The 18,108-nt window shown below is 44.7% G+C and overlaps 1 protein-coding gene and 1 long non-coding RNA gene across 2 annotated transcripts in view; one reads left to right on the top strand and one right to left on the bottom strand.

Moving 5' to 3' along the window:
- The window catches only part of LOC141087513 (rho GTPase-activating protein 6-like), a 186,113-nt gene that overhangs the window by 107,711 nt on the left and 60,294 nt on the right, over positions 1-18,108 (top strand). The window contains exon 7 of the mRNA XM_073573060.1: positions 5,273-5,423. Within this exon, the coding sequence (XP_073429161.1) occupies positions 5,273-5,423 (151 nt within the window). The remainder of the gene's footprint in view (positions 1-5,272; positions 5,424-18,108) is intronic.
- LOC141087514 (uncharacterized) overlaps positions 1-18,108 on the bottom strand; it is a 66,239-nt gene that overhangs the window by 21,114 nt on the left and 27,017 nt on the right. The gene's annotated exons all lie outside the window — the stretch shown is intronic.

Raw genomic sequence — 18,108 nt, forward strand, 5'->3', positions numbered from 1 at the left:
CTGCGAGAAAGAGAACTATGATATTCCATGGACTTCTATGGCCCCCCCACCCTGGATCTGCTCCATCCCCCCATCCACCTTCCCTATGCCATGGACTTCTATAGCCCCATCCTGGATCTGCCCCCATCCCCCATCCACCTTCCCTATGCCATGGACTTCTATAGCCCCATCCTGGATCTGCCCCCATCCACCTTTCCTACAGACCCATCCCTATTCCATTTTGTACACTTGCTTTGGCAAAGCTAATGTGTATTTAGTCCTGCCAATAAAGCTTCTTTGAATTTGAATGGCTTTGATTAGTGAACATGATAGGCCGCTCTGAAAAAATGTGTTTTGAGGGAACGCCTGAAACTATGCAAATTGTGGATAGTCCTAATTTCTTGGGGTAGAGCATTCCAGAGGATTGGCGCAGCGCGGGAGAAGTCTTGGAGTCGTGAGTGGGAGGTACGGATTAGTGCAGAGGTTAGTAGAAAGTCGTTTGCAGAGCGCAGCGGTCAGTTAGGCCGACAGACAGAAATGAGGGAGGAGATGTAGGGGGGTGCTGCACTGTGGAGAGCTTTGTGGGTGAGAACAAGAACTTTGAATTGGATCCTATAATGAATGGGCAGCCAATGTAAGGACTGGTGAAGAGCGGACGTTTCCGAGTACCGATAAGCCAGATAGATGACCCTGGCTGCTGCATTAAGAATGGACTGGAGAGGGGATAGTCAAGTAATGGGGAGGCCAATTAATAGAGCATTGCAGTAGTCCAGGAGGGAGTGCATCAATGCTACAGCGAGGGTTTTTGTTGTTTCCATGGTGCAAAAAGAGTGGATTCTAGAGATATTCTTTAGGTGTAAGCGGCAAGAGCAGGAAAGAGATTGTAAGTGGGATATGAATTAGAGATTGGTGTCAAACATAACACCCAGACAGTGCGCCTACTGCCGTGGTGTTATTGTGGTACCACCCACAGAGAGGGAAATGTCAGATTTAGGGAGGTTAGTTGACTGCGGGAGCAGAAGAAGTTCAGTTTTGGAGAGGTTGATTTTCAGATAAAGAGCGGACATGATGTTGCAGACTGCGGACAGACAGTCAATGGCGCTCTGTAGTACAGCGGGTGTAAGGTCGGGGAATGACATATATAGTTGTGTGTCATCAGCATAAAGATGGTACTGAAAGCCAAATCTGCTGATGGTCTGTCCAATTGGGGCTTTGTAGAGAGAGAAGAGAAGGGGGCCAAGGACTGAGCCCTGAGGTACCCCGACAGCGAGAGGAAGATGAGATGACGTGGAGCCAGAGAACAAAACACTGAAGGAGTGGTCAGAAAGATAGGAAGAGAACCAGGAGAGAGCAGTGTCCTTAATGCCTAGTGACTGGACCCTAGAGAGTAGGAGATGGCGGTTAACAGTGTCGAAAGCTGCAGATAGGTCAAGAAGAATGAGCAGAGAGTGGTCACCGTTACGTTTTGCTGTCAGAAGGTCATTGGTCACTTTGAGTGCAGTTTCAGTTGAATGTAGGGGGAGGAAGCCGGACTGTGAAGGGTCTAGAAGGGAGTGAGTGGAGAGGTAACGGGTAAGGCAGGAGTAAACTAGGCTCTCCAAAAGTTTACAGATGAAGGGGAGATTGGAGACTGGTCTGTAGTTGTTTGTGCAGGATGGGTCGAGAGCGGGTTTCTTTAGTAATGGAGTAACGATGGCGTGTTTGAAGGAGGATGAAAAAATGACCGAGGAGAGGGAGAGATTAAAGATTGCAGTTAGGTGAGTTGTGACAACTGGAGAGAGAGACTGGAGGAGATGTGAGGGAATGGGGTCGATAGTGCATGTAGTCGGACGAGAGGAAAAGAGGAGTCTGGAGACTTCTTCTTCTGTGATGGGATCAAATGTGGAAAGTGAGCCAAAGGAGATGCAGGAAGGGATGGGAGTCACAGCACTTGGTGGTTGGGAGTAGATTTCCTGACAGATATTATCTATTTTTTCTGTAAAGTGGGAGGCCAGGTTATCAGCACAAATGTCTGTGATAGGGGCTTGTGCTTTTGGCCTGAGGAGGGAGTGAAAAGTGTCAAAAAGTTTCCTGCGGTCGTTGGCTAGTGAGGAGATCAGGGTGGTGAAGTAAGTCTGTTTGGCGAGGTGAAGGTCAGCGTTATAGGTTCTTAACATGAATTTGAAGTGGATGAAGTCTTCTGGTGTGCGGGTTTTTCTCCATAGGCGTTCAGCACTCCTAGAGCATCACTGGAGAAGTTGAGTTTGCGATGTGAGCCAGGGCTGTTTTACTCTGTGCTTGGAGGTTCTGAAGGTAAGGGAAGCTACTTGTTCAAGGGTGCTTCTAAGAGTGTCGTCGTAGTGATGAACAGCCAGATCAGGACAGGAAAAAGAGGAGATTGGGGACAGTGATGAGTGTAGGGAGTCTGAAAGTGTCTGAGGGTTAATGGCTTGTAGATTTCTGAATGTGTGGTAGGCAGGAGTGAGCTGGGGAGGGCGAGGATTTGTGAGCGTGAAGGAGAGAATGTTGTGGTCAGAGAGTGGAAGAGGTGAGTTATTTAGGTGGGAGATTGAACAGATCAAGGGTGTTACCGTCTTTGTGTGTCTCAGAGGTTGAAAGCTGCGAGAGGCCTAGAGAGGTGATTAGTGATAGAAGCTGGGATGCAGATGTGGAAGTAGGGCTGTTAATGGGGATATTGAAGTCTCCCAGGATAAGAGTTGGTAGTTCTGAGGACATGAAGTGCGGCAGCCAGGCTGAGAAGTGGTCAAGGAAGTGGGTGGGTGAGCCTGGGGGCCAGTAAATAACCACTACTCTGAGGGGGAGGGGACAAAAGAGCCTGATGGTGTGGACCTCAAAAGAAGGGAATGAAAGTGATGGAACCGGGGGGATGACCTGGAAAGTGGATTGTTGGGAAAGGAGTATGCCGACTCCACCACCAAGTCTGTTTGTGGGTCTCGGGGAATGAGAGAATTGTAAGCCACCATAGGAAATGGCAGCAGGAGAGACAGTGTCAGAATCCTGAATCCAGGTTTCAGTGAGGGCCAACAGATTAAGAAAGTAGTTGTGCAGGAAAGGAAGCTTGTTACAAACAGACCGTGGATTCCAGAGGGCACAATTACAAGATGGAGATGAGGGAGTGCAAGTAATCTTAATAAGATTATTATGGTTTCGATATGAGGTAGGGTAGGGATTGAGGATGGGGGATGGTGGACCAGGGTTGGTGAGATGTCAGTGAAATCAGTAGGAGTAGGAGGAAAAAGAGCAAATAGTTGTTGGAATTGTAAGTAGTTTTTTTCTGCAATGTGTTTGGGCAAGATGGGCTGAGGTTTCTCAGGAAGGTGAGGAGTGCATAGTAGCAGTACATGGGAGAGGGAAGTATAGAGGGGCTGATGTGTATGAGTCGTGATGGAGGGGGGATGGGGTGGTGAATGTGGATGGCAAGGGAGCACAGGAGGATAGAAATAAAGCACATGGTTAAAGGGGAAAGCAAAATGTGTGTTACCTGACTCCTGCCCTGATTAACTGCCATAGATAATTGTCTTTTACTTGATGCTTAGCTTCTGTGATGCTTTGCTTATGGGATGCTTGCGTGCTGCACCCCACACTGCGTGCTTCCCCTTAGGAACTACATATGTAGGCCACACTACAGGGTCAGGAGAGAGGGATTGTGGGAGCTGGTTGGGGATAATTTGGCAGCAGGGGCCGGCACACCATGGGGTGGTTAGATGATCAAAGGCACTAGACCAGGCTGCATATATATGCTATAGCACCTTCCACCTGATAAGATCTAGAGAGGCGCCAGTCACAACAATAAAGGTTCACAATGTTTCAGTCTACATTAGACCTTCTTCAGGGAATATTAGTGTTCAATTGAAAAGATGTTAGATTGCGTTTTATCCCCGCATTCGGCAAGAAAGCGCTGAACATGGCATCTCATTGATCCACTGGTGGACACCATGTTCATTTCTTCCTAGCCGACTCGGGGATAAAACGCAGTCTGACATCTTTTCAGTTGGACAATAGGTCCCCTGAGGAAAGTCTAATGTAGACCGAAACGTTTGTGAACCTTTATTGAGTGCCAAGTTTTCTTACGTATCATTGAAGGGTTCTGGATCCTACTTGTGCACCATTTTACAGTAGTGCCGTGGTCATCCCTGTACTGTATTTGGGCACTTACTACTTTATTACCACTCTTAATTTCATGTGTTGATAAGAGAGGTGAAGCAAAAACAAATCAGAAGTTATTTAATAGTATTATGCATTATTGCGTTGTTGGGGTGTTGATGGGCTAACGCTCTTCCACTGGCAGACTCCTTTCATGTTCCTGTGCCAGTATTGATTCTGGGAGGTTCAGGTGCTAAGATCGAAGCTTGCTCCAGTCCCAGCACGTCACAGCGGGAGCACAGCTGAACATTATAGCGCCCTCTGCAAGTGCCAAGATCAGAACTTAGCCTTTAAAATCCCTATAATTTAACTCTACATCCTGATCCCACAACATATTAAATGGAAAGGTGAAAAGTGAGTAATCGCTTCCTATAGGTTTTGCAATAAACATGTTATAGTCCTTGTAACTTTCACCAGGGGCAGAATGTTACAAGGACTAGTGCAGTATTGCCATCGCACAGGGGCCCTAGGACCTATGGGGGCCACTTTTGGTCCATATGAAAAGATGACTGCTATAAACCATCTGCAATACTTAGGGGTCTTGTTGCAGATTTTGCACTGGGGCCCACGGGCTTAAAGTTGCACCACCGATGTTCACCATTGAGTTGCGTCCTTCGTCTTTTTCACTGCACAGTTCTCTTTTTTCTTCTGAGATTTCCCTGCTTGTTTGTTGTGCTGTGTATACAGATTACATGAGGATAATACAATATTTCCTGCAACTTATAAGGATATTAAAAGTCAACAAAATTTTCAGTGTGACTTTACACATCAAAATCCCCGAACCTTAACCCACCCCTCTTCCATCCGTGGGAAACCACTTCTTTTGGGGCCCCTCAAAAAAACGAGAACTGTCTGTTTGAGCCCTAATCTAGGTCGTGGGAACTCAAAGGGGAGCAATCATGGTGTTTCTTATGAATGGCTGAGATGGAAATATCCTTTAATTCCTTTTTAAGAGACCTCTAGAGTCCGGATGGCTGCTGTGTCCATAACTTTTTCCTGGCACCAGTTTAGATAGATCGCTCACGTAACCTTGTATAGACAGAAGCATACTTTATTGTAAATTGTGCAGCATATTGGGTAAAGCACATTAATGTGAGTAGCTACTAAGACTAAATTTTATCCTAATTATCTGTAGCATTTCTATTAACAGCTGCGGGAAGAATTTGCTATTTCTGGAGATAAGCTGCTCGGGGAAGACATCTGTGTTCATGATGTGTCTGCCGTGCTCAAGGCGTTTCTAAGAGACCTGAAGGAGCCTCTCCTTCCTCGGGAGTTGTACGCGGCATTTATACACACCGCCGGTAAATACCCATCTACAAGTATATGCAAATGATGTATTAATATATTATACATAAAGGGCAGAGCAGGAAATAATCCCAGGAATCGTGCTCCGCCATTGCTTGACATCATCCTTCTCTTACCAAGGTGATGACCATGACCCTATCTGATATTTATTATGTCTTCTCTCCCACAATAGGTGCATTAGAAAAGGTGCCCAAAATGGGAAAAAAATTTAGATTTTAGCAAAATCCACCAAACTGGTGCAAAAAGTACTCGATGCAATGTCGCAATGTAAACCTGAAACGTCACAAGGTCCATCTGTTGCACAGATCTTTATCGCATCGCAAATGTTGCAGAAGTTTTATAAAAAAAATTTAAAAATTGGAAAAACAGTTTTTCCATTTGATCCTTTATGCAATGAAAAGTAGAAAAGCAAATTCAATGAGGACATAGGACCTGAAGACAGAATAAATCTTAACAAATTAGATAGTGACAAGTGTGAAAAATATATCAGATCGACAGTAATAATAAAACAGCAGGAAACACATACAGTAAATCCGTGGCCGTGAGGTGTGACTTTGTCAATTAGAATATAGGATTTTACTCTATGTGATAGGGCGAGACCAACAGCTCCGAGACCCCAAAATCACTTACCTAAAGGGAACCTGTCATGTCTACAAATGCTTTTAACCTGCAGCTAGAGGGTTAATCTGCAGCTTAATAGTCTTACAATGCTGTCCTGCTGCGGCACTTAAAGTGCGGCTACTGGGAAAAATGAGCTTTATGACTGCAAAGAGCTGCCAGTTTTCCGTTTATAGAGTTGAGCCTGCAGCGGCTACAGTCACTGCTCAGTATACTCTGAGCGGAGGATATAAGCACGACTCGGCACTTTGACTGACAGCTCACTCTGCAGAGCATATGTGCAAAGCAAGCTGTCAATCAAAGTGCCGAGGTCGTGAAAACAGCTCTCGCTCACAGCTTAATGAGCTACTGCTCTGGGAATGACCATATGGCTACAGTCACTGCTCAGCCTATCAATCAGCACTGCGATCAGCGCTAGCAGGGGACAATGTTGAGAGTTATATTCAGCTGAAAACAGCAAGAAAAGGCGGTGACTGATGGGAGTATTCAGCAGCTGGCACCTGTGCTATAAATAAATTAAAAAAGCAACGTGGGTTCCCCTGTATTTTTGGTAACCAGCCAGGCAAAACTGACAGCTGTGGGCTGCAACCCTCAGCTGTCAGCTTCAGCAAGGCTGGTTATCAAGAATAGAGGGGTCCCCATGCCATATATTTTAAATAAAAAATGTAAACAAACGGTGTGGGGTCCCCCCATTTATTGACAACCAGCCAAGCTAAAGCAGACAGCAGGGGGCTGGTATTCTCAGGCTGGTAAAGGGCCATGGATATTTCCCCCCAGCCTAAAAGTAACCACCCGCAGCTGCCCAAGAAAAGGCGCGTTTATTATATGCACCAATTTTGACGCTTTGCCTAGCTCTTCCCACTTGTCCTGTAGCGGTGGCAAGTGGGGTTCATATTTGTGGGCTTGATGTCACCTTTGTATTGTCAGGTGACATCAAGCCCACGGCTTAGTAATGGAGAAGTGTCTATAAGACACCTATCCATTACTAATCCTATAGTTGTATGGTGAATAAAGACATTGCCAGAATAAAGTCCTTTATCTATCTATATATATAAAAATGAGTGTATGTATGTTTCTGTGTGTATGTATCAAGCCACACCCACTCCATATAGCCCCAACCACCCCACATAGCCACGCTCACTCCACACACAAAGCTCTGTATAATAAATATCTAATATATATATATACCGTATATAATAAATATCTAATCTAATATATATACACACGTGGTCAAAACTGTTGGTACCCCTCATTTAATGACAGAAAAACCCACAATGGTCACAGAAATTAATCTGACAAAAGTAATAATAGATCAGAAATTATGAAAATGAACAAATGAAAGTCAGACATTGCTTTTCAACCATGCTTCCACAGAATTTTTAAAAAATAAAACTCAGGAAATAGGTCTGGACAGAAATGATGGTACCCATAACTTAATATTTTGTTGCACAACCTTTTGAGGCAATGACTGGAATCAAACAATCCCTGTAACTGTCAATGAGACTTCTGCACCTCTTGACAGGAATTTTGGCCCACTCCTCAAGAGCAAACTGCTCCAGTTGTCTCATGATTGAAGGTTGCCTTTTCCAGATGGCATGTTTCAGCTCTTTCCAAAGATGCTCAATAGGATTTAGGTCAGGGCTCATAGAAGACTATTTCAGAACAATACAATGTTTTCCTCTTAGCCTTTCTTGGGTGTTTTTAGCTGTGTGTTTTGGGTCATTATCCTGTTGCAAGACCCATGACCTGTGACTAAGACCAAGCTTTCCGATACTGGGCAGCACATTTCTCTCTAGAATCCCTTGATATACTTGAGAATTCATTGTACCCTGCACAGATTCTAGACACCCTGTGCCAGATGCAGAAACGCAACCCCAAAACATAAGAGCCTCCTCCATGCTTCACAGTAAGGACATTGCTCTTTTCTTGATATGCTTCATTTTTCTGTCTGTGAACATAGAGCTGATGTGCCTTGCCAAAAAGTTCTATTTTTGTCTCACATGTCCATATGACATTCTCCCAAAAGCTTTGTGGCTTGTCAACATGTAGTTTGCCAAATTACAGTCTGGCTTTTTTGTGATTTTTTTTCAACAATGACTTCCTCCTTGGTCGTCTCCCATGAAGTCCACTTTGCCTCATACAACGACGGATGGTGCGATCTGAAACTGATGTTCCTTGATCTTGAAGTTAACCTTTAATCTGTTTAGAAGTTTTTCTGGGCTCTTTTGTAACCATTTGCATTATCCGTCTCTTTGATTTGTCATCAATTTTCCTCCTGTGGCCACGTCCAGGGAGGATGGCTACAGTCCCATGGATCTCAAATTTCTAAATATGTGCAACTGTAGTCATAGGAACAACAAGCTGCTTGAGATGGTATTATCACTTTTACCTTTAAGTTAACATGTTTGTCTATAATTTTCTTTCTAATCTCCTGGGACAACTCTTTCCTTCGCTTCCTCTGGTCCATGTTGAGTGTAATACACACGATGCCACCAAACAGCACAGTGAGTATCTGTAGCCCTGTATACAGGCCCAGTCACTGATTCCAAGATTGCAGACACCTGTGATGCTAATTAATGGACTTACCGTGATTAGGCCTCTTTCACACATCAGTTTTTTGCCATCAGTCACAATCCGTCGTTTTTTGAAAAAAACGGATCAAGTGACTGATGCTGCTGGATCCGTTTATTTCTCATAGACTTGTATTAGCGACGGATTGCGACGGATGGCCGCACGTTTCATCCATCGTTCGACGGATCCGTCGGAAATTCATTGTCCGTCGGCCGGAGACAACGACCTTAAGAACGTTTTTTGTTGCCGTCGAAAAGTCGATCAGTGACGGATCCAGCGCCATTCATTGTTGGCTATAATGGAAGCCTATGGGCGCAGGATCCGTCGATGTCCATCAAAAGACATAATCCAGCGACGGGTTCCGTTTTTTAAAACTGAGCATGACCGGAATAATTTCTATTCGTATAATTTAACCCCTACAGCTGCGTTTTCCATTCTGGCACATAAAAATCTCTCTCTCTCTCTCTTTTTTTTTTCTGTCATTAAACAAGGGGCACCAACAATTTTGACCACACGTTCTAATACAGTTGTGGCCAAAAGTATTGACACCCCTGCAATTCTGTCAGATAATACTCAGTTTCTTCCTGAAAATGATTGCAAACACAAATTCTTTGGTATTATTATCTTCATTTAATTTGTCTTAAATGAAAAAAACACAAAAAGAATTGTCCTATAGCCAAATTGGATATAATTCCACACCAAACATAAAAAAGAGGGTGGACAAAAGTATTGGCACTGTTCGAAAAATCATGTGATGCTTCTCTAATTTGTGTAATTAACAGCACGTGTAACTTACCTGTGGCACCTAACAGGTGTTGGCAATAACTAAATCACACTTGCAGCCAGTTGACATGGATTAAAGTTGACTCAACATTTGTCCTGTGTCCTTGTGTGTACCACATTGAGCATGGAGAAAAGAAAGAAGACCAAAGAACTGTCTGAGGACTTGAGAAACCAAATTGTGAGGAAGCATGAGCAATCTCAAGGCTACAAGTCCATCTCCAAAGAGCTGAATGTTCCTGTGTCTACCGTGCGCAGTGTCATCAAGAAGTTTAAAGCCCATGGCACTGTGGCTAACCTCCCTAGATGTGGACGGAAAAGAAAAATTGACAAGAGATTTCAAAGCAAGATTGTGCGGATGTTGGATAAAGAACCTCGACTAACATCCAAACAAGTTCAAGCTGCCTGCAGTCCGAGGGTACAACAGTGTCAACCCGTACTATCCGTCGGCGTCTGAATGAAAAGGGACTGTAAGGTAGGAGACCCAGGAAGATCCCACTTCTTACCCCGAGACATAAAAAAGCCAGGCTGGAGTTTGCCAAAACTTACCTGAAAAAGCCTAAAACATTTTGGATGAATGTTCTCTGGTCAGATGAGACAAATGTAGAGCTTTTTGGGCAAAGGCATCAACATAGAGTTTACAGGAGAAAAAAAGAGGCATTCAAAGAAAAGAACACGGTCCCTACAGTCAAACATGGCAGAGGTTCCCTGATGTTTTGGGGTTGCTTTGCTGCCTCTGGCACTGGACTGCTTGACCGTGTGCATGGCATTATGAAGTCTGAAGACTACCAACAAATTTTGCAGCATAATGTAGGGCCCAGTGTGAGAAAGCTGGGTCTCCCTCAGAGGTCATGGGTCTTCTAGCAGGACAATGACCCAAAACACACTTCAAAAAACACTAGCAAATGGTTTGAGAGAAAGCACTGGAGACTTCTAAGGTGGCCAGCAATGAGTCCAGACCTGAATCCCATAGAAAGTATAGGAGTAACCCCGGCACACTAATAACATGAAAGTAAAGTCTTCTCAACGACAGTCTTTAATTGTTGTGATTTTATTGATTGTGAAAAAAAAGGGTGGTGTTACAATCCAAAAAAGGGTGGTGTTACAATCCAACGTTTCAGCTCTACATCTCGAGCTTTCATCAGGGATATGACTAGATCCTTGGTTTTGAGGTGTGTGTATAAGTGGTATAGGTTTGCCTTTGTAATCCAGCTGCTGGAACGGTACCTATAGTAACCACGATGTGTAGGGTCAGCACGTGACTCCCGTCCTTGTGTCCTAAATCTAGTCAGGTGTGGAGGAGGCCGGCCTCCTCCACACCTGACTAGATTTAGGACACAAGGACGGGAGTCACGTGCTGACCCTACACATCGTGGTTACTATAGGTACCGTTCCAGCAGCTGGATTACAAAGGCAAACCTATACCACTTATACACACACCTCAAAACCAAGGATCTAGTCATATCCCTGATGAAAGCTCGAGATGTAGAGCTGAAACGTTGGATTGTAACACCACCCTTTTTTGGATAGTAACACCACCCTTTTTTTTCACAATCAATAAAATCACAACAATTAAAGACTGTCGTTGAGAAGACTTTACTTTCATGTTATTAGTGTGCCGGGGTTACTCCTATACTTTAGTCTTGTTTTTTCCCAGAGCACCTAAGTTGGGGTTTGAGCCTGTCATATCTACTTTATATCTGAATCCCATAGAACACCTGTGGAGAGATCTAAAAATGGCAGTGTGGAGACGGCACCCTTCTAATATCAGGGACCTGGAGCAGTTTGCCAAAGAAGAATGGTCTAAAATTCCAGCAGAGCATTGTAAGAAACTCATTGATGGTTACCAGAAGCGGTTGGTCGCAGTTATTTTGGCGAAAGGTTATGCAACCAAGTATTAGGCTGAGGGTGCCCATACTTTTGTCTGGCCCATTTTTGGAGTTTTGTGTGAAATGATCAATGTTTTGCTTTTTACTTCATTCTCTTTTGTGTTTTTTCATTTAAGACAAATTAAATGAAGATAATAATACCAAAGAATTTGTGTTTGCAATCATTTTCAGGAAGAAACTGAGTATTATCTGGCAGAATTGCAGGGGTGTCAATACTTTTGGCCACAACTGTATATATATATTTCATAGGCACATCTTCTTGACCACAACAGGTCACAGTGCCTGTGTTGCCCATAGCAATCGTTCAGTAAGCATCTTTCATTTCACCAGAGCTGTTTAAAAGATGAAAGCTGAGCTGTGATTGGTTGCTATGAGCAACAGTTTTCCTTGTAGACAGTTGTGGTAACTGAGGCATATTATTCTTATCATTTCTATGGTGTTATCGTCCTTCTGTAAAGCTGGAAATAACACAATTTATTACCATGCCGACACAGACCACCCTCTGACACAGACTGCAGGGGAGCCCAGAATCAGGAACTACTTTGTCTGGCATGAAGCATCTCATTAACTTAAAAATTCAAGCACAGATTAAAAAAAGAAACAATAGACGGATTTCTCCAACCCAGGTATCATTTTACTCAGTGTAACAGTGCCAACCTGACAATGCCTGGTTCGCTTTAAACTTACTTATACAGCTACAACTAATGCCGCTCTAAATTAATCCTTCTTTAAAATTTCTAACTAAATGGTATTATACTCCCACAAGGTTGAAATCTGCTTTCTCTAAGAGAAAAGCTGTATTACGTCTCAATGAGCAAGACTTACAGAAAGAAGAAAGTGAACCAAGACTTACAAAAATAAGTATAGAAATGGAACTCCTAATATCCCACATCATCCTGTCAGGTATATACTGTTATGATGAGTCACCGAAGGAGGAAAAAACAAAATACTAGCTAAGTCCAGAAAAACCAGAGAGGTTGGCAGCTATCGGATTGCAGACCCCTGAACCTATCCACATCAACTAGCAGTAGCCGTGGGGGGTTCCTACGGTGCCCTAGACCCCTCGATCACAGCCGGAGAACTACATAGCCTAAAGACAGAAAGGGGAAAAACTAAACTGCCCCAGAGCAGACCCCAAAGCAATAGGCAGCCCCCAACATATAATGACGGTGAAGCAAGATGAAAACACTAACACAGATAGAAAGATAGGTTGAGCAAATGATGGGGCCCAAGCTAACTAAATAGGACAGGATAGGAAAGCTGCTGTCTGCCATCCGCAAAAACCCTATCCAAAATGAGCCAACCGACTGATAGGAAAAACAGGCCCTGAAGTCGCTAGGCTTCAAAAGACTATATCAGCACTAGGTATATTCTGAAGACAGAGCAAAATATCAACAGATCAGAGACAAAAATGGAATTCAGCTCACCCCCGGCCGGGGATGGCAGAACTCCCAAAAAACAAGGCAAAACAAAAACAAAACTGAAGAGTACAAAGCAGAGCATAAAAACTTAGCTTTGAGACGCAGGAATCAGACTGGTCTCCAAGAATCCAGCAGGATCACCAGCAAGGCAGAAGGGCGTCGGCTGCCTTATATCCAGTCCTCAATTCCAGCCACCCAGTCATCATCTAGCTGCCCAGGTGTTTGGTAATCAGCCTCACTACCTTCCTTCACCAGAGGAGGGAGTTCATCAGACCTCAATGGTGAAGGGAAAAATGAACTCACAACAATATACTATATACAGGAGGAGATGACATACAGGTATGTACTGTATACAGGGGAGATGACATACAGGTATATACTACATAAAGGAGGAGATGACACACAGGTATATACTATATACAGGAGGATATGACACACAGGTATATACTATATAAAGGAGGAGATGACATACAGGTATATACTACATACAGGAGGAGATAAAATACAGGTATATACTATATACAGGGGAGATGACATACAGGTATATACTATGCTAGCTTAAGAGCCCAGCGTTGCCCCTGCATAGTAACTAACTGTGGTTAGTTATAACAAATTATAATGATTATCCTCCATCCCATAGTTCAGTGACCCTATTCCCATCAAAAATCCTCCATCCCATAGTCCAGTGCCCATATACCCATCATACATATTCTTCATCCCATAGTCCCATGCCCATATAAGCATCATACATATCCTCCATCACATAATCCCATGCCCATATACCCATCATACATTTCCTCTATCCCATAGTCCCATGCCCACATACCCATGACACATATCCTCCATCCCATAGTCCAGTGACCATACACCCATCAAACAGCCTCCATCCCATAATCCTGTGCCCATATGCCCATCACACATCCTCCATGCCATAGTCCGGTGCCCATATACCCATCATACACATCCTCCATTCCATAGTCCCATGCCCATATACCCATCACACATATTCTCCATCCCATAGTCCTGTGCCTATATATCCATCAAACACATCCTCTATCCCATAGTTCTGTGCTCATAAACCTATCATACATATCCTCTATCCCATAGTCCTGTGCCTATATACCCATCCCACATATTCTCTATTCCACAGTCCAGTGCCCATATACCCATCATACATATCCTCCATCCCATAGTCCCATGCCCATATACCATCATACATTTCCTCCATCCCATAGTCGCCCATATACCCATCACATATCCTCCATCCCATAGTCCCATGCCCATATACCCATCCCTCATCCTCCATCCCATAGTCCTGAGCTGCGTGGCGCTGATCAGGAAGTTCCTGGAGATTTGCTGTTATGTAACCTGGCAGTGTGGCTCTGTGTGCGGTCGCTGGTGATGCAATTTTCTACGCTAGTAACAATAGAGCCTGGCAGTAATAGAGGAGGGGGTGATTAATTTCTGTCATGTGCTCTCTGCTCCTTTCTGGGGGGAAGACAATGGCAGGGAGCTTATGTTCCTGGGGATGCTAGATTTCTCTCACCTGGTCAGTGTCTGCTGAGGTGTTGTGGAGTGGGAAAACTTGCTCATAGCAACCAATCACAGCTCAGCTTCTTTTAAACAGCTCTGGTGTAATGAAAGATGCTTAGTGATTAGGTGGGGCTATGTGAAGTGGGCGTGACTGATACACACACACACATACACTCAGTTTTATATACAGTATATAGAAACAGGAGGAGATGACACACAGGTATACACTATATACAGGAGGAGATGACACACAGGTATACACTAGAGTTGAGCGACTTTTGCTTTTTTAGGGTCGCGTTTCGTTTCGTGAAACCCGACTTTTCCAAAAGTCGGGTCGAGCAAGATCGTCCGATTATAGGGAAAAGTCGGGGTCGTCCCGAAACACGAAACCCAATGTAAGTCAATGGGGAATAAAAGTCGGCAGTGAGAGGAGGACAGGAAACACACCTACAGTGCCCATTTGAATGCCAAAAGCATCAATTCTTCTTACTTAAGCTTGTCAACCTTAATTAACTTCATAATACAAGTTACGCACTGAAAAATGGGGGTTATTTGGCTAAATTTGTGGGGGGGGAGGGCTGGCTGCAGGTTTTCATGTGCCCTGGGCGAAAGAGCGCCCCTTTAACACATACCACAACTCATCATGCTCCGATACGGCAGAGAAATAGCGGTATAGTACAATGAAAAATACCTCACTTTTTACATCTCATGACGAGGCCCATCTATTTCTCCATACAAAATCATTGGTCCCATATAATGTTTGAAACAGTATATGATGAGCTCCACATAATGCTACAGTATATGTTGGTCCCCATGGATGAAGCTCCACTGTCTTATGGGCCCAAATAATGCTCCAAACATAATGGGCCCCATTTCTAATGCTCTAGTGTATAATGGGCCCTGTAAATGCTGCTCCAGTGTCTGATGTCCACCTTTGGAATGTTCCAGTGTATGGTGGGCCCCATCTATCATTCTCCAGAGTATAGTGCTCCCCAAAAATTGCTGTCCCAACATAGAAAACAATCAAATAAGTCTCCTCGCTAGGGAATCCCTGTACTTGTCTGGACAGGTGCTGTAGCTTGCTTAACAGCTCGCCAGCCGTTCTCACGCCCAGTATGGATTGCACGTGATTGCACAAAGGTTAGAAAGGGTACCGTATCCCCGGATAACATGTATGGATAGCGTACACATTCAAAATATATGTCTATACAGCATGAGGCAGGCTCAGACGGTGTTATGCCCAGTATGGATTGCACGTCATTGCACAAAGGTTAGAAGGGGTACCGTATCCCCGGATAACATGTATGGATAGCGTACACATTCAAAATATATGTCTATACAGCATGAGGCAGGCTCAGACGGTGTTAGGCCCAGTATGGATTGCACGTCATTGCACAAAGGTTAGAAAGGGTACCGTATCCCCGGATAACATGTATGGATAGCGTACACATTCAAAATATATGTCTATACAGCATGAGGCAGGCTCAGACGGTGTTAGGCCCAGTATGGATTGCACGTCATTGCACAAAGTTTAGAAGGGGTACCGTATCCCCGGATAACATGTATGGATAGCGTACACATTCAAAATATATGTCTATACAGCATGAGGCAGGCTCAGACGGTGTTAGGCCCAGTATGGATTGCACGTCATTGCACAAAGGTTAGAAAGGGTACCGTATCCCTGGATAACATGTATGGATAGCGTACACATTCAAAATATATGTCTATACAGCATGAGGCAGGCTCAGACGGTGTTAGGCCCAGTATGGATTGCACGTCATTGCACAAAGGTTAGAAAGGGTACCGTATCCCTGGATAACATGTATGGATAGCGTACACATTCAAAATATGTCTATACAGCATGAGGCAGGCTCAGACGGTGTTAGGCCCAGTATGGATTGCACGTCATTGCACAAAGGTTAGAAAGGGTACCGTATCCCTGGATAACATGTATGGATAGCGTACACATTCAAAATATATGTCTATACAGCATGAGGCAGGCTCAGACGGTGTTAGGCCCAGTATGGATTGCACGTCATTGCACAAAGGTTAGAAGGGGTACCGTATCCCCGGATAACATGTATGGATAGCGTACACATTCAAAATATGTCTATACAGCATGAGGCAGGCTCAGACAGTGTTAGGCCCAGTATGGATTGCACGTCATTGCACAAAGGTTAGAAGGGGTACCGTATCCCCGGATAACATGTATGGATAGCGTACACATTCAAAATATATGTCTATACAGCATGAGGCAGGCTCAGACGGTGTTAGGCCCAGTATGGATTGCACGTCATTGCACAAAGGTTAGAAGGGGTACCGTATCCCCGGATAACATGTATGGATAGCATACACATTCAAAATATATGTCTATACAGCATGAGGCAGGCTCAGACGGTGTTAGGCCCAGTATGGATTGCACGTCATTGCACAAAGGTTAGAAGGGGTACCGTATCCCCGGATAACATGTATGGATAGCGTACACATTCAAAATATATGTCTATACAGCATGAGGCAGGCTCAGACGGTGTTAGGCCCAGTATGGATTGCACGTCATTGCACAAAGGTTAGAAAGGGTACGGTATCCCCCGATAACATGTATGGATAGCGTACACATTCAAAATATATGTCTATACAGCATGAGGCAGGCTCAGACGGTGTTAGGCCCAGTATGGATTGCACGTCATTGCACAAAGGTTAGAAAGGGTACCGTATCCCTGGATAACATGTATGGATAGCGTACACATTCAAAATATATGTCTATACAGCATGAGGCAGGCTCAGACGGTGTTATGCCCAGTATGGATTGCACGTCATTGCACAAAGGTTAGAAGGGGTACCGTATCCCCGGATAACATGTATGGATAGCGTACACATTCAAAATATATGTCTATACATCAGGAGGCAGGCTCAGACGTTGTCAGGCACAGTATGGATTTGACGGCCCAGATTACACAGCGGAGGAGCAGGGAGAGGTAAAGATTGCAAATGCTGGGGCCCTGCCCAAGCAAGGGGGGCCCACTCGTGGGCGTCGGTACTGGCACTGGGCCCCTCATAGTACAGCGGTGTGTCTGACGGCGGGTGTGCACCACCACCGTCAGAGACACTTGATTGCACTATGAGGGACCCTGTGCCAGTGCCCGCGCCCAAGAGTCGGCCTACCCACCTGTCCAGGGCAACGGCACTCGCACGGTGTCGTGCGCTAGGTGGTGACCCCGGCCATGGGGGGGGAGGCAGCACAGTTAGGGAGTTTTAGAAAGTGGCATATGTTGATGTTGGACATTCAACTGATGCAAAAGGCGAAATAGGTGAAGTACCAGGAAGAGGTGGACCAAAGCAAGCCATTTTTCTGTCACCCTATGTGTCATCAGGGGAAGGTGGGACAAAATCCTTGGAAACCCATGCGTGGTTCATTTTAATGAAGGTTAGATCATCCACATTTTGGGTTGACAGACGGGTCCTTTTTTCTGTCAGGATTGATCGAGCTGCACTGAAGACTCTTTCCGATAGCACACTTGCAGCTGGGCAAGCGAGCTCCTGTAAGGCATATTGGGCCAATTCAGGCCAGGTGTCCAGTTTAGCGGCCCAATAGTCAAAGGGGAATGACCTGTGTGGGAGAACATCGATATGGGAGGAAAAGTGGTTTGTAACCATAGTTGACAACTGCTGTCTCCTGTCACTTTCCATCGATGCAGTATTACCAGTTGTGTGAGCGGTATTTGAAAAATCAGTCCACAACATTGTCATGAAACCCCTGTCTCCAACGCCACTTCTGCTGTGTGCACCACGAACACCTCTGCCAAGCTGCCCCCGGCCCGTACGGCTCGTGTGAGAACCATCACCGCTGCTGTGTGCTGGGAATGCCTCAA

Source organism: Dendrobates tinctorius, unplaced genomic scaffold, assembly GCF_039654945.1.
Source record: "Dendrobates tinctorius isolate UK_male_01 unplaced genomic scaffold, ASM3965494v1 ptg000034l, whole genome shotgun sequence".
Lineage (NCBI taxonomy): Eukaryota > Metazoa > Chordata > Amphibia > Anura > Dendrobatidae > Dendrobates > Dendrobates tinctorius.